Source organism: Mastigoproctus giganteus, chromosome 5, assembly GCF_048544385.1.
Source record: "Mastigoproctus giganteus isolate SK-2022 chromosome 5, ASM4854438v1, whole genome shotgun sequence".
In the NCBI taxonomy this organism is placed as follows: Eukaryota; Metazoa; Arthropoda; class Arachnida; order Uropygi; family Thelyphonidae; genus Mastigoproctus; species Mastigoproctus giganteus.
The window spans coordinates 67,784,021-67,811,603 of record NC_143579.1 but is presented as its reverse complement, the minus strand read 5'-3'; the positions used below and the strand labels follow the sequence as shown (position 1 = coordinate 67,811,603).

General features: G+C 37.9%; 1 protein-coding gene across 1 annotated transcript in view; it reads right to left on the bottom strand.

Annotated features, from left to right (window-relative positions):
• The window catches only part of LOC150085465 (uncharacterized), a 515,305-nt gene that overhangs the window by 192,948 nt on the left and 294,774 nt on the right, over window positions 1–27,583 (bottom strand). The window contains exon 9 of the mRNA XM_090374573.1: window positions 7,679–7,930. Coding sequence (XP_090230699.1) covers window positions 7,679–7,930 — 252 coding nt within the window. The remainder of the gene's footprint in view (window positions 1–7,678; window positions 7,931–27,583) is intronic.

Below are 27,583 nucleotides of genomic sequence, written 5' to 3'. Positions count from 1 at the left end.
TTATTTGACAAACAAACCTTTCTAGTATGTTTCTTATCATCAACACATCCAGTCTCATGGAAACAGGCAACATCTCAAAATTGTAGATTTATTTAGAATATCACAATTGGGATGTCTCCTGAAATTTCACTTGTTGTTGTTGTTGTTATTGTTATTTTTGGCGCAAGGGCTGCTTAGACCATATTGCGCCTATCAGTGATATGAAAGTTATCAATGGTGACTGTTATGGAAACAGTCAGAGATGATCATATAATTTTATTTGTTTAAGAAAGCAGAACTCCAAGGGATTAGCATCGTTGCCTATGATATGAGAGAGTTTTAGAGGTTCTTTTAGATTTGGAAGGAAGCTGAATGAACATTGCCGAGCATGTTTGTACAGAGTGCATTCAACAAGAATGTGCTTCATTGTTAGCTGACAGTTGCATTGAAAACACTATGGAGGATCATTTCCTGCGAGGAGAAATAGGTGAGTAAACTGGCTGTGGCCGATTCGTGCTCTGGTTAAGATTACTTCTTCCTTTCTGTTAGTGTGAAAACCAGATATAACTGTGGTTCTGGTTTTATTTCCAATAGCTTATTATCCATTTGAGCTTGCCATAGAAGTGTCCATTGTTCCTTACTTGTCCTTCGTATCATAGGTCTGTAATCAACATATGGAACGCAAAAGCCTGAAGATGATGGGTTAGATGGATGTTTTGCGGCATAGTCTGCGCATTCGTTTCCTGGGATCCAGCAGAAGATGACTACTTGCTGGCATTCCTGAATAAGAATCACCTTACTTCTTATGGTTTTTATTAAAGGATTGGTTGCTGAGGAGGTGTTTTGTAGGGCTACTAGTGTACTCTACGAGTCGGTATATATTATACTTTTTTTTTTTAATGGAGCGATGGACAATATTTTCTAGGGCAAGTTTGATGGCAAATAATTCAGCTGTATAACTGTTGCATTCAGTAGGCAGAGATACAGAGATGGTGTTAAAAGGGAAAACTGCTGCAGCACCTACTCCAATTTCACTTGTGAATTAAAATAATGTTTACTTATGAACAGGACTGCATGCTGTATTCATTTTAAATAAAACACTGTCAGTGAGTAACTGAATGCCATACATGAAAATAAAATGTCAGGTATCTGAGTATGACCAGTGGCACTACTGTTGCAGTTAGAATCAAATTCCATCAAGCAGTCAAGGATAAATTAACACTTACAATTTACATTATATGAAATTTGAACCAGCCTGTAGTAAGCTGTGTTAAAAGAAAATTAAAAGAAGATAAAAATAACACTGGTACATACCTATATTGATTTTTTTGGGAGTCATATCTACCCATGATTCAGGATTTTAAAATTAAAATCTAGCAGGAATAGCTGCTGTTTCACAACAGATGCTACAAAGGGCAACATTGAGTGTCACACCATATGTGACACATATAGCTCAAGATGGAGGTCACCTTAAACATGCTGTCTTATAATATTTTCCAGTACTTTTAGTATATATATGTTGTTTTGTCAATATAGCACACAAATATTAAAACACACTGTGTGTGACAAAAAAAATGTATCTGTAATTTTTTTTAATCTATAGAGTCAAATAAGTACTAATGCCTATTTGACACCACTGAAGGTCAGTCTCTAGGTCTATTTCCATTATTTTTTGTAACGAATGTCTGTTTAGCTAATCTCTCTTCTCCTGCCTTAAGTTTGCTTTACTTACTTCAGACTGAATATTTATTTGTAGTATCGTCTTGCCATCACTTGCATCTGTCCCATCCAACATATCAACATACCTGTTAGTTTCATTTCATCATCACCATCATGAACTTGATCCAGCTTAGGTCTTTTAAGATCTGTTCCATTGTAATAGCTCTTGGAGGTGGTCTTGATTTCGCTATTGCTGTCTCAGTTGGCCCACATCTCTCTCTCGTGTGTAGATTTACAGTTAAATGCTAATGTTGGGATCTGATTTGGGTTCATTCTTTCTATGTGACTGGTCTATTTTTTCTGATACCATTTTATGTCATCTCCTATATTATCTTTTAATTTCTCACGAATATCTGAATTTCTTTGATGGTCTAGCCTTGTGAAGCCTAATAATGGTCTTAAAAATCTCATTTGTGCTGCTTCCAGTATTTGTGTATCTTTCTTATTTATTATCCAAATTTCACAATTGCAAAGGAGAGCTGCTTTTAAAGTAATGTTATGCAATCGTAATTTTGTTTCAATTGTCATTTGTTTTCCAAAGTGGCATTTAATCGTTCCCCATTATATTTTTGTAGTTTAGTGTGGCTCTCTTTCATTTCATTTGATATTATATTTCCCAAATAGGTGAGATCAGATATTTGTTCTGTTATTTTGTCATCAATAACAATTTTGACTCTTTGTATGTTTTTTCCACATAATTCCACTGATTTTGTTTTTGAGGTGGAGATCTTCATCTTGTACTTTTTGCCTATTTTATTCAGTTCATTTATTGCTATCTATAGTTTATCTTCTGATTTTGCAATTATAATTTGATCATCAGCATCTGTATCTGTTGCTTGTACCATATGATGTTAAAATAATTTTAACAGTGCGTTTTTCAGTAAGGTGCCACCATATTTAAATAATTCTACGTTCAAATTGTCTATGCTTAGGCTTTTTTATATATTTTTGTAATATTAAATCTAGTTCTTTCATTGTTATAGTTTCTTCATCTTCAGTTACCAAAGATTCAGCTTCCCACTCTTCCCTAGTTTCAGGGCTAGACCACAGTTTGGAATAGTGTTTCTTATATTCTGCTTGAAAAATGAAGTTGGTTTTTATTTGATCATTTGTGTCCAGTTGTAATTTCTTAAAAATTTTGAAACGTCTTCTCTGTGGCCCGTGATATCACGTTCAAAGGATTAATAAATTTATCCCAGTTATCTCGTTGGATTCTTCTATTTAGTTTTTTAACTTCTGCTCTTTATATTTTATGTGTAAATGTACATCTTTAGTTTGTAGGAACAGTTTATAGGCCCTTTTTTTTCCCTCATCAATTGTTTGTTTCGATTCTTCATTCCAATTTCTTAACCAGTTGTTATTTTAATAGGTTTGTATCCAAGACTTTCTTCAGCTTCCAGAATTGTTTTCTTTATGTTTGGCCAGATTTCCTCAACATTATCACTCTCATCTGATTTCAGTTTATCTTTCAATTGACTTTCATACAGTAATTTGGTACTTTCATCTTCCAACAAATGTATTTTTAATTTCTTAGTAGTTTTTGTTGGTATTTTCTTCTTTTTAATAAAAGAATTTCTTTCTATTTTGAAAGTGCTTTCTAGTAGGTAGTGATCACTATTGATTTCACTGCCTCTATATACTCCAGTGTTTCTTGCTTCCCATGTGAATTTATAAATATTCTTGTGTCTGAAAAATGTATTTGTGATTTTAAGTTTATTAAAAATGCTGAAGTCAATCAAACATCTTCCATTATTGTTCACCACGGCTTTGCCTTCTGATCCTATACATTTGTCTATTGATTGAGCACCAACTCTTGCATTAAAATCGCCTGCTAGTAAGAGATATTCATTTTTGTTAGTTTTGTCTATGATCTCTTGTAATTCATCATAAAATTCTACAGTTTCATCAATGTTGCCTTCTACTGGCATAGATGCCAATGATCGTTATTACATATGATAGGATATTTAGTCTTAATTTTAACATTCTGGGTGATATACAAGAGTAATCTAATATTTTGTTTTTCCATTCTTTTTTTATTATAACTGTAACTCCCAATGATGCCCACAATTCATTTGGTACATGAGTATATCATTATGAAATTATCTATTCCTTTAGATCCTTTATTCTTCTTTTTTGTTTCGGTAATGACTACTATATCAGTATTTATTTCTATTTTCTAATTTCATGATTAATTCATTCAATATATGATTTATTCCCCTAACATTCCAAGTTGCTACTGTAATGACCTTAATCATAGTCCTGTATTCATTGCCCAGTTTGTTATCCTTGAGATCCGTCCAGCTTTTAACTCTGAGCTTATTTCAAGTATTTGGAATGCCCCCCAGATAGGTTACCAGCCTTTTGCGGAGTTAGTCTAGTGGTGGGACTGCTACCTTATAGCCTCTAGACAGGCTTCAGTTATAGAATATCCTCTGTATGTGATGGGAACAGTTATATCGCTGTGACTTGGTCACCAGGGCAAAGTCACAGTGGTATAACTGCAGTCTTACATAAAAAAACATACAAAATGCGCATGGACTGGTTAAAGGTGATAATACTGTATTAAATCCACATTTAATTTATGAATTTCTTGTTTCGACACAAACGGTATGGAAAAATAAATAATAATTGATCGATTTCTATTTGTCAAATTTTAATGAAATTTGGGATGGCTCAACTAATCTTTCTAAAAGAACTAAATATAAAATTTCACAAAAATCTGTCCAGGTGAGATCTGGTTAAAATACATTATAAATGAACAGAATGTATCAATCAGCACTTCATGTTATTGCAGATGAGAGGACATTATATCCCCCCCCCAATAAATGGTTCTAAGATAAAGATCACATAGCTAATACTACTAGAAAGTGGCATGATGTTTTTGACCAATAATTCAAGTTCCATAATGTTCCTTTTTTTTTTACAGAAATTAATAAAGTAGATTTCTTTACTGTTAGGTGGTAGCAATTGCAAGACACTGAAAGTGCAATTTTGTTAAATGAGACCTGAAGTTGCTTCTTGATGAAATTCATATATATTTTGCTTGACGTGAGACAACCAACATACAGGCAGTTCTCAACTTTACGAGTTAATTCATTCCTAGCGCGCACTCATAAAGCGGGAATTTATTTCCCATAGACATAAGGTTAAAAATAGGGGTTACGTTCTCAACAATGAAATTAGCTAGCTAATTAGTTTATGTTTAAACAATGATTGATTTATCGAAAGAAATGAAAACATAGCCTGTAAAATCAAGCAAATTATAATAAAAGAGAAATTATTTACGACTTACAAATGTTAAAGAATGTTTATTCTACAACACCATCGACTAAATGCACACTCGTTGATCACTCATTATTGGCTCGGTACTCATTGGTTCGTTGTACAAGGAGTAGTCATCTTCAGAAATGTTTCAAGAGGCGTTTGTTTCCAAGATAATCTTCTCTTTTAATTATAAATTTCACGATTGCATGCATAAGCATTTTTTAACGGCACACACAAATTGCAACTAAACGATTTGCATGGAGTAACAAGTTTACGAAGCTTAAAAAAAAGGAATGAAGAGAAGATTCTGAAAATTTATTTGTTTTTAATATGATTGAATATTTCAGTAAAGGGGAAACACATTGCACCATAATAACGTAAAAACCCACACAATTCCAGCTATCGGCATTTTCGCAAATGCAAGAAGATTGAGTTTACTACCCGTTTATAATTGCTTGCAGTAACAGAAAAGCCCAATAAACTGGAAAATGCAAATTGTTTTTATTGTTTTATGGTCGTGACCTCCAGAAATGTGCTTTAGAAAAATATCACAAAGCCATTTAAAATTGATTCTTATAACGGAACATATGATAACGATGAAAGGGTAGTGCATTTTAAAGATTTGAATTGGTAACTAATACAATTTACAAACCATGCTCACGACCTTTTATATGGCCTCAAGGTCACGCCATGACCTTAAAAATGACATTTTAGAGAGATAAATAGCTTAGTTATACTGCAAAAATTTCAACTTCCGAGATCTTGAAACGAATTACCAAAAAACAATGTGTTATCGGGTTCACATTACGATATGTTAACGATACGATGGTGTCTTTGGAACTGATTAATATCATAAAGTGGGATACACAGTATTGTACAGCTAAGCTACGCACGTGGTTTGGAATGCGGTATTTATGAATGTTTAACATTCATTTTTTAAATTAATGTTCATATTTTCAATTTTGTCAATACTTGATACTTTGGGAAAAAAAAACTCGTAAAGCGAGAACTGCCAGTACTGAAAAATTTCTACTTCCTTAAGAACAAGAATTTTGAGATCCTGGGAACAGATAACTTCTTGTAAAATTTTGCTGTTTCATTGACCTAATTAGTATATTAAATCGTATTCTATAAATAGCTTTATAGTCCTAGTACCATTTGTTTATTTTTAAATTTAGCTAGAGATTTTCTAAATTACAACTTTAACATACCCAGAACCTTTGTATCAGTGATTTGTCGCAAATATGGTATCTTGTAATTTGTATTGTAGTGTGTATGGTAGGGGAATTCTTGTGTTTTAGTTGTAGTAAATAGGTATCTCAAAAGTTCGAATCACATAGGTTGACATTAATATACAATTTTATTATTTGTTATAATTAACTTATAATAGATTTAGTGCATTATAACTGGTATTAACTGGTGCATAGTGTTATTATTGCATTTAAGTATATTAATAGTATGTAGTATTCTCAATTAAACTGAATCTGAACAGAAATCATGCCACAGACCAGAGCAGTAAAGCAAAGGACTCAAAGTAGCAAGGGTGCTGTGGCTCGAGGGAGAACTGAGGGGAGCATTTGTCCTCTGAATTACGCCCTTACAAAATGTACTACTTGTTTGATATCTGGAAAGGGTTATGATACAGCCAGGGAGAATGTCTTTGGTGTGTTTCCGATGTAAAGAGTGTGAGGATATTAGACATTAACTCAGCATTCTGATAGGCATTTATGAGAGCTTAAAGAACAGGGTGGATGCCCTTAAAGGAATTAAATTGGAGGGCCCATCAGCTGCCTACCTCAACACCAGAACTTGCACTTAAGCATCAAACAACACAGTGGCAATCCCCATGGCAGAATGTGCTGTACCCACAGGAGGCAGCTATTGTCAGGGAAACAGGAGATATATTGTGTAAAAAGGATACATGGAATAGGTGCAAAATGTATGTTTGCCAGAGGCAAAAGTAGAATGATGTTGTAGAGCAGATATCACCTTTTAAGGGCACAAAAAGTAATATTGTTGTGTACATTGGCACTACTGATATTAAGAGTAGGATATCTGAGGACTTACTTAACAAGTACATGGCAAGGTGGGAAAAAGTTGCGAGTTAGGATTGAATTTGAAAGTGTTTGCAATTTTGCCCAGATGATAGGAAAGTGTACATGTTGAGAGCCTTGTCAAGCAATTCAATCCTGGAGAGAATGTGTGGCTCATGAGGTAGAATTTTTATCAGTGTGGCCTGTGCTTCTCAACAGGAGAGACTGCTTATATATGGGTCAGAAAATTTCTAGCTTGGGGGAAGGGGGTACAGACTACAAGATTAACAATAGCCGCAGGCAGAAGTAAAAGTGATTCTTGCACTCATTCTATTCGAATATACAACAGCCCAGAAAGCAAGGTAATCAGGATTTCAAGGCATGCTGTGGGTCATCACGGAACGGGATATACATGAGCTGTGTTAGGGTAACTAAGAGTAAGAACAGGTGTAAGAATACCTGCTTGTACACCAATGCTAAGAGTACAGTAAATAAATTTGATGAATTTGAATTACTCGTACTCTGCTATACCACTACTGTATTGGTGTTTTGGTGAGAATATCATAGCACATACCAAAATAATTAATGATTTGCAAATCATCCTGTAGAGGGCAATACAAAAATAAACAGAAAAACAAATGAAGGAAAACAAGCAAAACAAAGTAGTTTTTAAGGCCATTTACCTCATGACAGTTAGGACATGTTGCTTTTCCATTTAGTTCTATTTCTTTCACTTGTCCACACATCCTCATGTGATTAGTAAGAGAATCCACAGAGCGAAGCCATTTGCCACATATCGGACAAGAATGTTGTCCAGTATGAACAGGAAGATGTTTTAGTAAATATGCATTTTTTGTAAATGCTTTGTTGCAAACATTACAGTTATGCTCCTCAGACTGTGGTTTTACTGGGCATGCATGATTCAAAAGAATGTCCTTAAAACAAAACAAAAAAAATTGTACTGTAACAGTATGGCAGTAAAAATATTATAAACACAATCTAAATCTAAATACAAAACACAGTGTTTGTAATTATTAGAAACAAAACTTGCAATTACAATTCAAAAGCCTATAATTATTATCCAGGATACAATTTCAATAATGGTGTTTTTAATAGCAATATTTTCACACTGTATGGTTTCTTGTCATAATATAGTTCTTTGCTAGAAGAGGCTTAGGAGGAAGCAATGAGATCATCAGTCTCATTTCAGGCACAAAACTATTGTTATATATAATAAAAAAACATAATGGATATTTTATTGTTCCACATTTGTTATATTCAACAACAAAAATTTGTGGAATGTAGAAAAATTTGCAGATAAAAAAATAATAAAAAAGAAGGGAAACAAGAAGTCCCCCTCCTTATAACTGGAACAAGGGAGCATAAAGCTTCATGTACAGGGTTGTTAAAATTAAATATCCTTATGTAGAGGGCTCTGGTGCAAGTTCTAAGGTTCGTACTGAAGAGAAATTTGGACAACAGGTACAATAAAGAATGCGCTCACCATTTTTTGGAAAAAAAAAATTAGTTACAAAATGTGTCACTATATATGGTGCTGTGGCAACACAAATCACTTGAACAGCGCTACAATTTTTCAATGTGTCCTCCATTTTGGTCAACAACAATTTCTATTTAAAGAACAGCATTTTCTACAGCAGAATGTAATATGTCAACTGGAATAGCCAGCACATGATGTCTAATGCTGTCCTTCAGATCTGCCAGATTTTGACATCCTTCCTGATACACCTGGTTCTTCAAAAAACCCCACAACCAGAAGTCGCATGGGGTGAGGTCTGGTGATCGGGGTGGCCAAAAAGTCTGGAAACAACGGCTGATGACCCGTTCGGCTGTAAGGTGTTGCCTTAGCAATCTTTGGACGCAACGGTGGATGTGGGGTAGCGCACCATCTTGCATGAATATGGTATCCTGAAGGCACCCGCGTTGTTGCAGCTCTGGTATTGCGAAATTTGCCAACATTTCATAATATTGCTGTCCAGTGATGGAACAGGAGCGGGGTCCAGTCGGTGTTACCAGTTCAGAAAAATATGGCCGAATCATGAATGTGGCTGTAAATCCACACCACACTGTCACTTTTGGAGAATGCAATGGGACCTCTTGGATAACTCGAGGGTTTTCTGTTGCCAAAATGCGACTGTCGCACGTATTCGCTTGTCCATTTAACCAGAAGTGGGCTTCATCACTCCAAAGGATGTTTGATGGCCAAGTCATTCGCGCCAGAAACTGAAGTGTGTATGTGAAACGAATATCTGTATCACCTGATGCATTACTAGCCGTACAATTGAATATGGTATGTCCACTTCTTGAAAAACAGCTGGCACACTTGTGCTCCCACATGGAGATTGACTTGATAAATCCATGACAGCTATAGCCACACCTTCAACACAAGAGGAGTCCACTCGTTTTCGACCTCTACTTGGTTGAACACTAAGATGTCCTGTCGCTTCAAATTTCGCAATCATTTTGCGAACAGCACAAACAGTCATAGGTCCACGCCTTATGTGCTTCTGATGTCGGAATTCTCTGATAGTCACAGCTGCATTGTTGCTGTTCTGATAGTACCACTTCACTAATAGCGCCTTTTCCTGCAGCATTTTTGGCATTGCTGCTGTAGTGCAGGCAAACATCTGCTGTATGATTTTGAAGAGACTGCTTTGCTTTTATACAGTACAGTAGAGCTGAGTAGTGGCGCTGTGCCAATAATTTACAATTATGCAAATAATGTAAGTTATTTGCATAAGAGTAACTAAGGTAGTTATGCGCCATACAGTGACAAATTTTGTAAATAATTTTTTTTCCCAATAAATGGCAAGCGCATTCTTTATTGTACCTGTTTTCCAAATTTCTCTTCAGTACAAGCCTTAGAACTCACTCCAGAGCCCTCAAAATAGGGATACTTTAATTTTAACAACTGTATTTGTCAGATCCACTGAATACCAAAGAAATGCATAAAACTGATAGCAGACATCACGATATTTCTCATGATATAACTATCCGCTGAAATTCAATCCCAACTTAATCCTTAAAAAAAAAATTGACTTGCCTAGTTAAGGATGAATATACGCACACAATTACTCTATTGTCAAGAAGGATAGGTGGAATAGGACAAGGGTATGTCTAGAAGCGGATGCATACATATTATCAAGAAATACAGAAGCCTATGGTATATACAAACCAGCCTGTAATCAAGTCACAAAGGAGGATAGGCAAGCGAAGGCTTGCCTATTCTTTAATGATATACAGGAATTTGGCTAGCAGGGATAAGGAGGTGATCATCCCATTGTATAAAGCAGGGGTTTTTAACCTGGTGCTCGCAAGCACTATTATGCTCTTTAAAAAATAAATTTAGCTCGCGACAGATCCTAAAATGGGTGCATGCGAGCACTTTCGCTTAAGCTAAAAAATTAAAATATAAATATTTGTGTCTAAAAAAGGTGCTTTCTATTTCTCAACTTTCTGCAATATTCTACAAAAATCCATGCCAACCTTCGCTAGAAAATCCTTTCTTTTGTTAGTGATTGAAGGAAAATTATATATTTTGCAACATTTTAAAAATCAAAAACGGTCAAAGTTTGACACTGACAGTATTCTTAAATTTTTACAAAATATTTGTTGGGAGTATGATCATTGTTGTCATAGTGTCGCTACAGACCGAGGATACTGCCTCATGTGTTCTCAGTTTCTGGTTGTAACAGGTAAGAACAGGTTTCTGATTGGTTTCACTCAGTTTCATTGCCTCCTGTGGTATTCCGTCAAAAGGATGTCAGAAGGATTTTGATGAATCTTGATGCCAAGAAAGCTCCAGGTCCCAATGGTATTTCTCCACTTGTTTTCAAAATCTGTGCTCCTGAACTTACTCCTATTCTTTGCCGCCTTTTTTCACTTTCTTATTCCAAAAGTGTTTTTCCTTCTGCTTGGAAATTTGCTCATATCCAGCCAGTTCCTAAAAAGGGTGACAAATCCCTCCCATCCAGTTATCGTCCCATTGCAATTACTTCTACTCTTTCTAAAGTAATGGAGAAATCAATTAACTGCCAACTCTTAAACTACCTAGAAACCTTCCGTCTGATTAACGATCGCCAGTATGGATTCCATCAGTGTTGATCCACTGGTGCTATTCTGTCTTATGTTACCCATTTATGGACTAATTCAATGGAAAACTTCGGTGAAACACAAGCAGTTGCTCTTGACATGTCAGAGGCTTTCGATCGTGTTTGGCATAAAGGTCTTCTAAACAAGCTTCCATGTTATGGTTTGCCAACTGTTTTTAGTAATTGGTTATCCAGTTTTCTCTCTGATCGCTCACTGAGGGTAATGGTAGATGGCTCTCTGTCTTCTAACTTCTCCACTAATGCCGGTGTCCCCCAAGATTCAGTTCTTTCTCCCACTCTTTTCCTCTTGTATATTAATGACCTTCTTCCATTGACTAGAAATCCTATTCATAGTTTTGCCGATGATAGCACATTGCATTCCACTTTCCATTTTGAGAAAGCCTGTCCTGATCAATCAGCTTCAACTTCTCGAAAATCTGCTACCAATTCCTTAAATTCTGATCTTCAGGTAATTCTCCAGTGGGGCAAAGAGAACTTAGTTGATTTCAACCCTTCTAAAATTCAGTCTTGTCTTATATCTTGCAAAAAGGATTCTTCTGCTCCTATGCTTATCTTTAGTGACACTCCAATTTCTAGGCAAAATGATATATCTCTTTTGGGGATTACCCTGACTTCTAATCTCTCTCTCTCTTGGCATAAGCACATTAGAAATATTGCTTCCTCTGCATCAAAAAAACTTGGTTTTCTCTTTCGCTCTCGGCGTTACTTTTCTTCCAAACAACTGCTCACTCTGTATAAAACGCAAATCCGCCCAGCCATGGAATATTGTTCCCACATCTGGGGTGGTGTCCCCAAAACCTCTCTCAGACTTCTTGATTCCATTCAGAAGAGGGCAGTTAGGTTAATTAATGATTCATCTCTAACAGAGTCTCTCCACTCACTGTCGCATAGACGTACTGTTTCTGCTGCATGCTTCTTCTACAGATACTTCCATGGTCACTGTTCTTCTGAATTGGCTTCTATAATTCCCGCTCTCTCTTTCAAAACAGTCCGAATACGTGCCGCCACCAGCCAACATCCATTTACTGTCCTACTTCAAACTCACAGAACCAACTTTTCATCTTCCTCGTTTATTCATTCATCTGCCATTTTCTGGAACAACCTTCCTTCATACGTATTTCCTGAAAATTACGGTCTACAGAAGTTCAAGTCCAATGTCAACAAATATCTTCTTTCATCTTCTTAATCTCCAACCCAAGCACGGTACTAAGTACTATAGGTTCTAATACCTCTCGTGTTTGGGGTTTACATAAAAAAAAAAAAAAAAAAAAAGTTGTGCTGCTGCAATAGGTACCATATATGTATAGTGCTGACTTTAAAGGTGATAAAAGTGTTATAGTAAAAAATCTCTTGATTTTTCTGTGCAAATGCTTAATTAAATGTATTTTCTTTTAACAGATTTAACTAAATAACCAAACCCTTTCAAAATGGATAAGTTTTTAAAAAAGAAACTGAAACGAACATGATGAAAAAAAAATTATGCATAAACCTTCACAGTCATCTGATTTAGATCTTCACGTTTCAAATGCAAAGAAACAAAAAATTAAATTGTATGCATTTCAGTCTTCTTGGGAATATGATTATTTGGTAATAGATAATAGTAGTGGAACTGGTGTAATTTGCTTATTATGTCAGGCGTTTGGCTGGCTATTGGAAGTCAAATTGTGAAAGAACTTGCCAAACATGCCATAGAAATTTTCATCAAGATTTTCCCAAATTCAGTGATAGAAAAATATTTTAAATTTAGGTCAAGCTAATAGTAGTAAACTGTTAGTGAATGAAGTTTCATTGATTTTATCAAATATAATTGCAAAGAATTCATTGCCTTACACTAGTGATGAAATAATAAAAAATTGTGTAGTAGTGTCATCATTAGAAGTGCTTGCTAGCATCTTACCAGAAAAACAGAAAGCTACCTTGATAAGCTCCACTAAAAATATTCCTTTGAGTAATGGTATAGTTTCAAATTGAGTTCATAAAATGGCAGTTGTAATATTCAATGAATTATTAGGTAGAATTGAAAGTTGTGTATTTTTTCACTAGCATTTGATGAGTCGACTGATGTTTTGGCATATCACAACTCGTGCTTTGTTCATTTAATTCAACATTTAGGCAGCTGTGAAGAAGATTTTTTGGTTGTTTTGTTGCTTACTGGTCATACAACTGGAAAAAATGTATATGACACACTTATGAAATTCCTCACAGTGCACAAAGTTAATCTGAGTAAATCTGTATCAATCGTTACCGATGGTGCATCTTCCATGATAGGTAAAAACAAAGGCCTTACTGCTTATCTTAGCATTCGTAAAGGCATATGATGCAAGAAAGCAAGCTTATGCAGCATAAGCCAAAAAAAAAAAAACCACACGCCCCCATTTCACCCCTCCATTCGTTCAAAATGTCCAGCTGAGCCTTAAATTTATTTAGGCTATCTACTTCCACAACAAGGGATGGAAGTCTTCCACCAACCAACTACCCGCTGGCTAAAGGCAAATTTCCACACATCTAACCTACATCTATCTTTCCTCAATTTGAATTTATGCCCTCTCAGGTGATTATTCTGAGCAAGAGGAAGAATCCCATCTGCATTGAGAATGTTCATACGATTCAAGGCTTTATACACCTCTATCAGATCACCTCGCAGGTTCCTAGTCTCCAGACACTGTAACTTGCAAAACTTAAGCCTTCTTCGTAAGGGAAACCTTTGTTCCATTCACTAATCTTGTTGCCCGTCTCTGTACTCATTCCAGCAGCTCTACATCCTTCTTGAAATGAGGCCTCCAGACCTGTATACAGTACTCAAGGTATGGCCTGACCATCGTCTTATACAAGGGAATAAACACCTCCTTTTCCCTGCTGGAAAAATTCCTGTACATCACTGACAAGACACCATGAGCTACTCTTGCAGCCCATCTGCACTGCTCAGAAAACTTCATATCTGCCTGCATAATTACCCCCAGGTCCTTTTCATTCTCTAACACTGTCAGTGTAGTACCACAGAGTTGATACGTTGCTCTGGGGTTGCTGTTTCCCATATGTAGTACTTTACATTTGTCAATGTTAAACTTCATTTGCCACCTCTCAGCCCATCTGCTCAACCATTCCAGATCCTTTTGCAGCAGCACAGCGTCAGTAGTGTCCTTAACAACCCTGCCAACATTTGTATCGTCTGCAAACTTGGACGTTAAGCTTGAAATACCATCATCAATATCATTTATAAATAGAGAAAACAACAATGGACTCAACACCGAACCCTGAGGGACTCCACTAATAACATTAGTCCACGATGAGCAGTGTCCATTGATTACCACACTCTGTTTTCTCCACCTCAACCATCCCTTCATCCATAGCAACAATTTCCCACCAATTCCGCACTGCTCCAATTTGTGCAGCAGTCTTCCACGTGCAACAGTATCAAAAGCTTTTCTAAGATCCAAGTATGTAATATCAAAGTTATTCCCTGCATCCAATTCTTTTGTGACTACATCATAGTATCCAATCAAATTGGTCAGGCAAGACTTTCCCTTAACAAAACCATGCTGTGTCTGAACTAAAACTGAAATCTTATCTAGATGATCTTGCAGTGCTTCTTTAACCAGTGCCTCCATTAATTTTCCTAGAACAGAAATTAAACTCACAGGTCTATAATTACTTGTGTCAGCCTTTGATCCTCCTTTGTGAATTGGGGTCACATTTGCACATCTCCAGTCTATGGGTACCTCCCCTGAGTCCAAAGAAGCTCTCATAATTATGGCTAAGGGTTTACTTACTTCCTTTGCTGCCTCCTTAAATATAACTGGATAGATGCCATCCACCCTGGGTGCCTTTTGTATGTTTATCCTCAACAATTTCTCCTCCACTTTCCTCTCAGTTATTACAAAATCATCTAGCTCACTGCCAGAGTTTACTTCACCTGTGGCAGTGAGGTGAAGTAAACTATGGCAGTAATGCAAAATACTCATTTAGTTTGTTAGTCACCTGAGCAGGATCCTCAACTGTTGAACCATAAATATCCAGTGGACCAATCTAATTCATCCCTTTCATTCTAGAGTTTACATAGGTAAAGAACTCTTTTCTGTTTTTCTTTGCATTCTTTGCCAAGGATTTCTCATAATCTGCCTTTGCCTGCCTAGTCTCCTTTGTGATTTGGTTACAGATCAGCTTATATCTGTCATAGGCTTCCATGTCACCCATTCATTTATATGTATCCCATGTATTTTTCTTCTCTGCCATATGTCTCATTAGTTCATCTGACATCCATTTAGGCCTAAACCTTGAACAATATTTCTTAGTTGGTATGTAAAGCCTAGTAGCTTCCAAGATAAGTTCTTTGAATGCTTCCCATTTTGAATTTGCTGTTGGTAACATCATCAGTAGTTCCCACTTTATAGAATTTAAATACTGTCTCAGACCATCACAGTCACCTTTACGAAAGCAAAAACCCTTCCCTTTACCCCCTGATGGTAGTTACCTCTTTGAGTAAATCCCACTTCAGCACACTGTGATCACTGCCACCTAGTGGTTGCTTTATCTGCAGATTCTTAATGCATGAAAAATCACTACTGATAATCAGATCAAGAGTATTACTCCCTCTAGTTGCCTCCCGAACATGCTGGCGTAGAAAACAATCATCCAATAAATCCACAAAAGCCTTGCTAGTGTGTGAGTGGCCAACCCACAAATTCCAGTCATATCTGGGAAATTAAAATCCCCCATTATAAGACTCTCTGATTTACTGGCCCACTCTATTTCCCTGTATAGTTTCTCATTATACTCATCAGAGTCATTAGGCCTATAGCCACTCGTACTCTCAATTTTGATCTCCCAATGCTTATGTCACACCAAACTGACTTGACACTGCACTGTCCAGCGATGTCGACTGGCTTCACTTACTTGGATTTTATGTTTCTTAATAGCATAACCTCTCCTCCCTATCCTTTCTGTACACATTGTACTCCCCAAATTCCAGTTCTGCATTCCTTATATCTGTGTGACACCACATCTCTGATATCCCAACAATATATGCCCTTGATGTTTTTAGCAATCCCTCAAATTCATCAAATTTATTTATTGCACCTGTTACTATTCTTAACATTTATTTATTGCACCTGTTACTATTCTTAGCTACCCTAACACAACTCATGTGTTTACTTGTACTGCAATGACTCCCAGCAGTCTCCGAAATACCCTGCATCTTGTTTTCCAGGCTGCTGCTCATTCCAATAGAAGCAGTGCAAGAATCACTTTCACCTCTGCCAGTGGCTACTGTTAATCTATTAGTCCTTGTATCCCCCCCCAAGCTAGCAGTTTTCCGACCCACCTAACACTGCCTCGATAGAATCAGCAAATATTCTTGCACCCTTTCTATTTAAGTGCATCCTATCCCTGTAGAAGTAGTCTCGCCTGTTAACAAGTACAGACCAGGCTGAAAAAAATTCTGCCCATTGAGCCTTGCACAATCTTTCCAGGGCCGAATTGATCGACAAGGCTCTCATCATATACTCCCTTCTATCGTGTCTGGACAGAATTGCAGACACTTTCAAATTCAACCCTAATTCATTGCTTTTTTTTTTCAACGGTGACCTGTTAATAGAGATGAAAGGATACCTAATTTTATTATCACTTTTTGATTCATATTGAGGCCTTACGTTCACAAATGAAAGATTAAAAAGAAATTATAGGTGTCTTTAAGTCCATGTTAAAGTCATCAACCATTTTATTGCTAAATCCCTAAATAAGCTTCTTCTAAAAATATTTTTGGAAGATCTTCAGCACTGCATTCTGATCTTATTCTCCATAGAGAGGTTCATTTGCTTAGTTGTGGAAAGGCACTCTCCAGAATTTGGGAGGTGTTTGAAAAAGTAAAAGCTTTTCTAATAGAAACAAATAAAGAAAACTTTTTTTAATGAAATTTTTACTGAAGATTTCAAGATTACATTTTCATTCATGATTGACATCTTCAGCCATTTAAATGGGTTAAATTTGAGGTTTTTGACATCACATTTGGAAGAAAATTTGTGATTATCTCTTCATAATGGAGAAATTAATTTCAGAGGTTTAGCATCATCTCTACAAAGTCAAAGTTCACACTTATAAGGTTATAAATATTAGTGCCCAAAAATTTATTAAAAAATGCATTTTTAATCTTTAAGCAAAAATTTATATTTTAATATATGGTGCTTGCATATATTGTAAGCTGCAAAATCTTGCTCGCCTAAAGCAAAAGGTTAAGAACCCCTAGTATAAAGCAATGGTCTAGTCACATTTTGAGTACTGCACACAGGTCCAGAGGTCTCATTTTAGGAAGGATGCTGGAATGAGTACAAAGAAGGGAAATGATTGCTCTTGCCACAAAAGGCTTCAGTCCTGCAAATTTTGGGTGCAGGTGTGTGATATATACTCAAACTTCATGCACCTGTAACACTTAGGTATAGAGAAATGTTCAGTGTTCCTGTGGTTACTCCATCCTATATAGATTCTTTCTTGTTTAGTCATGTTCTGCGAGATCCTGGATGATAGCTTAGCTATCTAGTTACAGGACTAGGCAACCTACTATCCTTAATGATAAATTCTGAACTTAGTTAATCTTTGAATAAATATTCTTGAACATTCTTTTCTTAAACCTCTGTCAGGTTTTGTTGTTTAGTTTTATACTTGCCAATATACCGTATTTCCCTATGTATAAGTAGGCACCTCCGTAGCCAGGTGGGAAGGAGCAGCAGTGCATAGCACACGCTTCTTGATTAGACCGGGGTTCGAGCCCGTCACCACCAAATACGGAGGATGTGGAAAGGTCGGGAATGACCACCGCATATCCCCGAGCAATGTGGCCTTAGTTGCTAATGCTCCAAATAACAAAACAAACAAACAAACTTCCCCATGTATAAGACGCACCTTAATTTTGGGGGCCCAAAATTTGAAAAAAAGTGTATTACATAAAGTTATTGAACTCAAGTTTTATTCATCATAAAATTCATAACTGTCAAAACTCCCATCCATTAGCTTGTCCTCATCTGTCTGATGACAAATCACTGTCTTCATATATTGCCTCGTCCTCAGTTCCATCTATGGCATTTGAAATGCCACACTTCTTAAATGACTTGACAACAATCTCAATCTTGATATCCTAGGATCTTTTCACCCAGGTACAAACTTATCCTATAGTTGGTTTTCTTCTCTCTTCCTGCTGGTGTCAAATTGTCCCCAGAAGACTTCATCGATTGGTTCCATTCGTCTCTCCTGTCAGCTTTGAAGGGTTTTGTTAATGCTGACATCAAGTGGTTGGAGCTGGGATGTCAAGGTATGATGGCAAGTTTTGTTTTTTGCTCTGCCGCAATCTTCTTTGTATTTTTTGTTATGTGTGCCCTGAACTGATCAAGCACCAATAAGGCAGGTTTGCGTAAGAGCCCACCTGGTCTCCTGCTCCAAACTTTCTCAAACCAGATCTTCATCCCATCCTGATTCATCCAACCCTTGTCATGAACGTGGACAATCACTCCTCGAGGAATGTCTTCTTTTGGCATTGTTTTGCGTTTGAAAATCAGCATAGGAGGCAGCTTGGTTCCGTCGGCACAATAAGCTAGAACAACTGTATAATGGCTCTTTTCATGTCCACTTGTCTTCACAGTTACAGTTTTCACCCCCTTCTTATCAACAGTTCTGTTACTTAGGACATCAAATCGAAGGGGGACTTCGTCCATATTTGCAACTGTCCCAACTAAAGCTGATGTGTCTTCCGACATTGAATGACAAAACGATGAAATTCAAGGACCTTCTGCTCATAGCTTTCAGGCATCTTTTGGGAAAGTCTGGTGCGTCTACGCATGCTTAGTCCATTCCGTTTCATGAACCTGAAGCACCAATTGTGTCCTCCTTTGAAATCAGTAACTTCTTTTTCATCAGCAGTTCTTCTTGCCTCATGCTGAACCATCTTTGTGGACACAGGAATTCCAATTGCCCTTTGCTCCTCAATCCACATCTTCAATTCCCTCTCTAAATCAGGCGATTTTGCTGACTTGCCTCTCATGGCCTTCTGCTGTGGCGTTTTTGGTAGGGTTTCTTCTTCCCGTAGCCAGTCTCGGATTGTTTTCTCAGTTGGAGGAGGACCAAACTTACGTTCAGCAGCACGATTTCCATTCACTTTTGCAAACTGGATCACTTTTAACTTGAATTCAGCACTGTACGAAAATCTTTTCTGAGCCATTTCTGGGCAGAATGTGGTAAAATGTAACCTAATATACCGGTAACAAGTGCGAAACAATGAGCGCAAAGACAACAAGGGCGAAAAAAGTGGGAAATGCAAGTAAAAAAAATCTACAACCACTGTATAAGACGCACCCAGTTTTTAGACCCCAAATTTTTCGAAAAAAGGTGCATCTTATACACGGGGAAATACGGTAAATATGAGTATATAAGTGGACAAACCTTGTTCTTGGTTTGTCCACTTAAAGTTCTAAGTTGGCAACCTTAGGATTACTTCTAATTATCTCTGCATCCATTTTGGTTTCTGTCTCGATTACTATCCCTGTTGCTCTTGTTTTTCTAAGCCTTTTATTTTAGCCTACTTAATTGTGATTCTAGATTCTTAGTAATGGCATGTTTTATACCCTCACTAGAATCTAGTCTGCTGTCCTCAATGGGTCTTATAATTATTATGTTATTCTCTTTCTTCTGGGTTCTGCGTATCTCTTATTTTTTGTTTGTCCTCTGGGTTTGTTGATTTGTCTTTAAGACAAGCTCAAGTTTGAATTTGCAGCCTTTACTTTTCCCATTCATTTTTTTGGTTTCCATCCTGGTCTTCAGTACTTCATTCTCAATATGAAGGTCAGTTACAGTTCTCTCTAATTAGATCCAAAGGATGTTGAGAGAAAAATTTGTCTCTTGCTTGAAAAAAGGCAAAAGTGTTAGCTTTTAATAAGGTCAGGACTGCACTAAGAGAAGCCGAAAGGCTGAGTGCAGTCTTTTTTGATTTGTGCATCCATGAAATGGAAGCGTTACAGACATTTACATTACTCCAGTATGGTATTACTTGCCTACATAGCACTGTCAACGTACTAAAAAACAGTTATAGTAGCTGTGTGGTAACATTGTCAATGTACTAAAGAGTTTTTGTAAACAATATGAAACCATGACTGGAGTTTTCATGGGTATAGATCTCGCAGATGACTGGATGCTGCCGAGCTTTATCACTCGACAACAGAATTTTTCATAATTGACCCATAACATCGCATGAATTAGAACTTGCTGTTAGGGGATTGCATACTAAATGCACACAAGGGGCAGATGGACTGCTAGGCTAATTATATGAAATCTTTTGAGACATTCTATACCCTCCTACTCTTGTTCCTAATGAACAGTTTCAGTACCAGCAGCTTTCTAGGAGGCTCAAACAATTTTCTTATTAAAGGCAGTGTGTGATAATATTCAGAATAACTTGTAGAGACCCATTACACTTTGTAACATAGACTATAAAATGAATGCAAAAATCTCGTATTGCAGATTCAAAGATTTTTGCATACATTAACAACACCCCTGAATAAGGTTATCAAAAGCAATCAAACATACAGGGGGTTACCAGGGTGATCTATGCTATTCAATTTATTTTTCTTATGGGATCTAAGTTTTTACACTATACATAAAAAGAATGGATGATACTTGTTCAAACCAATCTAGAAAAGCTTTTGATCAACTAGCACATAAATATTATTTTATATCATAGCATAAGTTCAAACTGGATCTTATTTCACTAGAGCTATTCACAGCTCGTATATGAATGCCAGCACATGTTTGGTAATTAATTGCTATGATGTTTTGTGGGCAGGCGGGCGGGGGGGAGAGACAAGATTGTCTGTTTAAGTCTAGTCCTGTTTTTTCTGGCTCAGTAACATTTAGTTAAAATTTACTGAGTTAAAGGTTACTAACCTTTAGAGACTGGATAATAACCCCAAATTCACAGGATACCCCTACCTGCACCTTATGGAGACTGTAACACACTTGCCTATTGCTAATGTTATTATTTTCACAGTCACCACTAGTAGTTCCATAACAGAAGCTTTTAATACATGTAGTTACTTTGGGTTAGCCTCTGGGCTCACCATGTAGCCAAAACAAAACTAAAACTATTGGGGAAGTAGGGGTTTTGTGGGCCTGACTTAGGTCTGTTACAGCTGGAATATTACTTTTTTTGGGGTACCTTTTCAAGAACAACCGATCTTGTACCCGATAAAGCTCTGCAAACCTTGCAGGAAAAAATGAATCAGTGGACTATTGGTATGATCTCTTTCACTGAAAGAGTGATGCTAATGTCACCTATTCAGATACATGTATTATTCCATGTCATAAACATCACAGGTATGTCATATAACATCTGTGAGAAATTTAAGAAGCTGTTTTTCCAATTGTTCTGAAAAATACAATAAGAAGTGAAATAGGATGTGTTGATGTTTCCAAAGGATGGGAAGGGGGGGTTACACTGTGCCAGAGTTGTGTTGGCTTCACAATACAGTCCAGTACACAGGAGATGGAGACCCATGGTGATTGATGGTTGCATGGAAAACACCTCTGGCATTCCCCTCGCTGAATAACTCCTCATGTGTGAATGTCGATGCAAAATATTCATTTAGTTTGTTAGCTACCTGAGCAGGATCATCAACAGTTGAACCATCAATATCAAGTGGACCAATCTGATTCATCCCCTTCCTTCTAGAGTTTACATAAGTAAAGAACTCTTTGCTGTTTTTCTTTGCATCCCTTGAAAAAGATTTCTCGTAATCTGCCTTCGCCTGCCTAACCTCCTTTGTAACTTGGTTACAGATCAAATTATATCTATCATAGGCTTCTGTGTCAAGTGTTAATTTATATATCCCATGCATTTTTCTTCTCTGCCATATGTCTCATTAGTTCATCTGACATCCATTTAGGCCGAAACCCTGAACAATATTTCTTAGTTGGTATGTAAAGCCTAGTAGCTTCCAAGATTAGTTCTTTGAATGCTTCCCATTTTGAATTTGCTGTTGGTGACATCATCAGTTGGTCCCACTGTATAGAATTTAAATACTGTCTCAGACCATTGTAGTCACCTTTACGAAAGCAATAACCCTTCCCTTTGCCCCTAATGGTAGTTACCTCTTTGAGCAAATCTCATGTTAGCACACTGTGATCACTGCCACCTAGTGATTCCTTTATCTGCAGATTCTTAATGCATGAAGAATCACTACTGATAATCAAATCAAGAGTATTACTCCCTCTAGTTGCCTCCCGAACATGCTGATGTAGAAAACAATCATCCAATAAATCCACAAAAGCCTTGCTAGTGTGTGAGTGGCCAACCCACAAATTCCAGTCAATATCTGGGAAATTAAAATCCCCCATTATAAGACTCTCTGATTTACCGACCCACTCTATTTCCCTGTACAGTTTCTGATTATACTCGTCATTTCATTAGGCCTATAGCACACTCCTACTCTCAATTTTGATCTCCCAATGCTTATGTCACACCAAACTGACTCAACACTGCACTGTCCAGCGATGTCGACTGGCTTCACTTCCTTGGATTTTATGTGTTTCTTCACTAATAGCATAACCCCTCCTCCCTTCCTATCCTGTCTATATCCGCCTTTGATGCTTTGAGCAATACCTCAAATTCATCAAATTTATTTACCAAACTCCTAGCATTGGTGTAAATGCAAGTATAGATGCACCTGTTCCTATTCTTAGCTACCCTATCCCAACCCATGTGTTTACTTGTACCACAATGACTCCCAGCAGTCTCTGAAATATCCTGCATCTTGTTTTCCAGGCTTCTGCTCATTCCAATAGAAGCAGTGCAAGAATCACTTTCACCTCTGCCAGTGGCTACTGTTAATCTATTAGTCCTTGTATCCCCCCCCCCAAGTTAGCAGTTTTCCGACCCACCTAACACTGCTTCGATAGCATCAGCAAATATTCTTGCACCCTTTCTATTTAAGTGTATCCCTTCCCTGTAGAAGCAGTCTCTCCTGTTAACAAGTACAGACCAGGCTGAAAAATATAAGAATTTGAATGTGCTTAAGCCATGCGGGTACTTTCCTCAACATAACTGCAATGCATTCAGTTAAGAACTTAGAAAAAATAATCTTGTTATGTTTGATCTCCATGAAAAAGTTTTTGAGGTTCATGGTGTCAGTGATGCTGACAATGTCTTGGCGGCTAGGTTATAAAATCACATGTGAATGACCAATACCAGAAGAACAAGAACTATCTAACCTGTTAGAGCAAAACTGGTCCAATTATAATAATAAAACTAGATGATCATACTGATGATAATAATAATAATAATAATAATAATAATAATAATAATAAGGGCACAATTAGCAGGAGCGCCTCCGTAGCCAGGTGGGAAGGAGCAGCAGTGCGTAGCACACGCTTCTTGATTAGAACAGGGTTCGAGCCCGTCACCACCAAATACGGAAAATGCGGAAAGGTCAGGGAATGACCACCGCATATCCCGGAGCAATATGGCCTTGTTGCTAATTCTCCTAAAAACCAAATAACAAACAAACAATTAGCAGGTGGTTATATCAGACCACCAATATCGTGGATCCGGGTAAGAATCCCACTGCGGAACAAAAATAAAATCGTAACAGTCACTTCACTGAACCTACCACCCCCTGAAATCAAAGTGACAGCTGAGGCAGAGAGTGGCTCCATTCAAGTCACTCCTATAACTACTACCCACCAGTGGAAGACAAAGTTATAACAAGTCCACCTTCACAGCTGGATGAAGATGAGAAGTAGAAATATTAAACATACTGCATTGAGTGTGGCACAAGATAAAGTCACTCACATTCAGGCCTTAGGCAGAGGGGTCAGTTCAGGAAGATGGAAAGAGTCTCCAGTGGACAACAGTGGAACAAGTGGCGCTGTCTCCCGCATGGCTACCACAGCTGAAGGGCAAGCCCATCCAGCCCAACCAACTGGAAGTGATTCCTACGTAACTGTGCTAGTGACCACCATGGAGGAAAGAAGAAGCCAATACATGAAGTGGAGCATCAAAATGAATATGTTCATCATGAGAGCATGCTATGAAGTAACGAAACTAGAGACAGACACGACAATGTACAGGACAAGACTACACACAAAGTGATTGGAACGATTCCCAACTGTTCAGGTCACTGAACAGCAAATAGCAGACCAGAGACAGACCATTGTCAAGAAGAACCTGATAGCTCCTGCAATCTTGGAAAAAATCAAGGATGTGAATGAACAACTACACAGAAAAACAAATAAGGACACAGCAGAACAAGGACTGGAGGAGGAACAGCAAGTACAAGAACTACAACCCAGAGAAGCTGAAGTGGAAACAGATGAGATCACAATATCCAGAATAGAAGAAGAGTGGAGCAAAGCCCTAGCAGAATTCAAGGGAATGGACCTCACAATGACCCACACCATAACAAAGCAGAGACCCAACAGAATCCTATGGCAAATCGCTGATCACCTCAACAGACGAAGAATACCAGATTACTTCAAGGGAAACCAACATAACATAAAATGCAAAAACAGCAACCTGAAGACACCACAAGAAGGCTACAACAAAAGATAGATGAGATAAGAGTGAAAATAGGCCAACTGACCCAGGACCAATGGGGTTACAGAAGTATAAAGCTGATCACAAAAGTGAAGGCCATTCTCAAGAGAGACAACCACCACAGCAAACAAAAGACGAATAATCAGAGAATTGAAGAATACATTGACAACTTCAAGCAGAAACTCCTGGCAGTCAGCAAGTTGTTGTTGTTGTTTTTTGGTTTTTAGGAGCATTAGCAACTAAGGCCATATTGCTCCGGGATATGCGGTGGTCATTTCCTGACCTTTCTGCATCCTCCGTATTTGGTGGTGACGGGCTCGAACCCCGGTCTAATCAAGAAGCGTGTGCTACGCACTGCTGCTCCTTCCCACCTGGCTACGAAGGCGCCCTAGTCAGCAAGAAACTTGGCTGTTACAAGGAGAGTGCCTAGAGAAAAACAGACAAGATATCTAATGAAAACAAGACAGCCTTCTACGGGAAAATTGGACAAGAGGAAAAGGAAGGCAATGGACCACCCAACTAGAAGGTACTCAGGGAGTTCTGGGCAAACCTGTGGAGCAGCAAAGTTAGCCATAATGGCTGTTCCCCCTGGATATATCTAGAAAGGAAGAAAACCAAGAACATACAAGATATGATAGAAGGGGAGATTTGGGAGGAAGAAGTACAACAGTCCCACAACTGCCAAATCCAGGAATAGATAACATCAACAATTGCTGGTACAAGAAGTTCAGCTGCACCCTCAGGCACATAGTGGAGCAGTTCACCCAGATAGTAAAACACCCTTACACAATGCCACAGTCACTGACTCAAGGGATCACCTACCTGAAGGCTAAGAACAAAGACACCACAAACCTGACAAAGTACAGAACATAATGGCCAAGCAGCAGAAAGGATGTGAGCAGATGATGCAAGGAGCAATTAACTACTGATGCTGCAGTTATGGAGCAAGTCTACAAGAAGCAGAACAACCTCTACATGGCCTACATCAACTACCACAAGGCATTCGACTCCATGTCCCATAGCTGACTGATGGAAACACTGAAGCTCTACAAAGTCAACCTGACACTGACACACTTTCTAGAAGAGAGGCAACCATGGCAAAATGGAGGACACCACAACCAGACTGATACCCATTAGAAAAGGAATCTTCCAGGGAGATGCATGGAGCCCACTACAGTTCTGTCTAGCGCCAAACCCACTGTCCACTATGCTCAAAAACAGCAAGTACGGGTGTACCCTAAAAGAAGGGAGGAATCACCTGTACACCCTCTCTAACCTGATCTATGTGGATGAATCAAACTCTATGCTTCAATTGAGAATCAACTCCAACAGCTACTCTGGATCACCAAAGAGTTCAGCACTGACATCAGGATGCAATTTGACTAGACAATAGCAAGACTTAGGGACTGAACGATGAATATCCATTTGGACAAAAATACCAGTTCAAGACCGGTGAAGAGATTGAAGCCATGACACAGGGAGAGATATACAATTATCTGGGGATGATGCAGGCCCACCAGTTAGAATACAAGAAGCCTACCTGACTAACTGAGAAATACCATCAGAGACTGAGGAGGAGCCTGCTAAAAACAAAGCTGAATGGCAGAAACATGGGCAGAACCATAAACACCTACGTAGTCCCAGTACTAACATACTCCTTCAGGATCATAGATTGCATCAACACTTGAGCTGGAGGAGAATATGAGATGGACCAGGATGATAATGACCACGACCCACCAACACCACTTGAAGTTGGCCATCGAGAGACTGACCATTTCTTAGAAAAAAAGAGGGAGGGAGGGTTTGACAGATCTCACTGAACAACAGAAAAAGTCAAATAAGAAACTGAGGAATTTCTTTCATGAAAAGACAGCACCAATATACTAAGCCATAAGGAAGACAGACAAATGCAACACATTTCTCAACCTCAGCAGGGAGACCCCACACACACAGACAGAAGAAACAAAGCCAGAAAGATGGGTGAAGAAGGCACTCCATGGCAGACACTATAATGACCTCCATCAAGATTACACAGATAAGGTGGCTTCCAACACTTGGCTCATGAATGGGGAAACTCTTCCCTGAGGATTGTTTAAAGGAATCGAAGACAAGGTAATCAACACTAAAAATTACAGGAAATACATTGCCAAGAACCCTGGAGTAATAGATGACATATGTAGATGATGCCACCTAGTCCCAGAAACAATCCAGTACAGAATGCAGAGAGTGATCACCCAGAGAAATTACTCTCGAGATGATGTGGCCAGGATAATACATTAGAAATGTGGAAAACATACCAGCTGATCAAAGAAAGTTTACTTTATTACAAGTACGAACTTCAGGCTATACTATAGACCTCTACTCACAGACTATACTGGGACTGTGCCATAATAATGGACTAGGCAATCCTGCAGACCTGATCAAATATAACCCTCACTGATAAGAAGGAAATGGCTACCTATGTGATTGACATAGCAGTGCCCAACACCAGCATCATCCCCAGAAAACAAATTAGGAAAAGATCAGGAAATACTGAGACATAAGATAGGAAGTCAAAGATATGAAGCCTAGGGCAGTAGTGCGCAAACTGTGGGGTGCGACCCCCCAGAAGGGTCACGGGATAAATTAAAGGGGTTGCGGCAATTTTTAATAAAATTATTTTTTGTGTACATACACTGGTGTTCAAAGAAAGTGCATCAGCTAGGAATTCCACATTTCTAACCCTTTTTCACGATGGTATGTTACATTAATGACTAGCATCACAAATAGAAATACAGTGGAATCTCGTTAATACAAAGTTCATGGGACCTAAATTTTCACGTTTTGTAATAACGAGGTTTGTAGTAATGAGGTCCCCCCAAAGTGTCAAAATTTTAGGTTTTTTTTGGTAC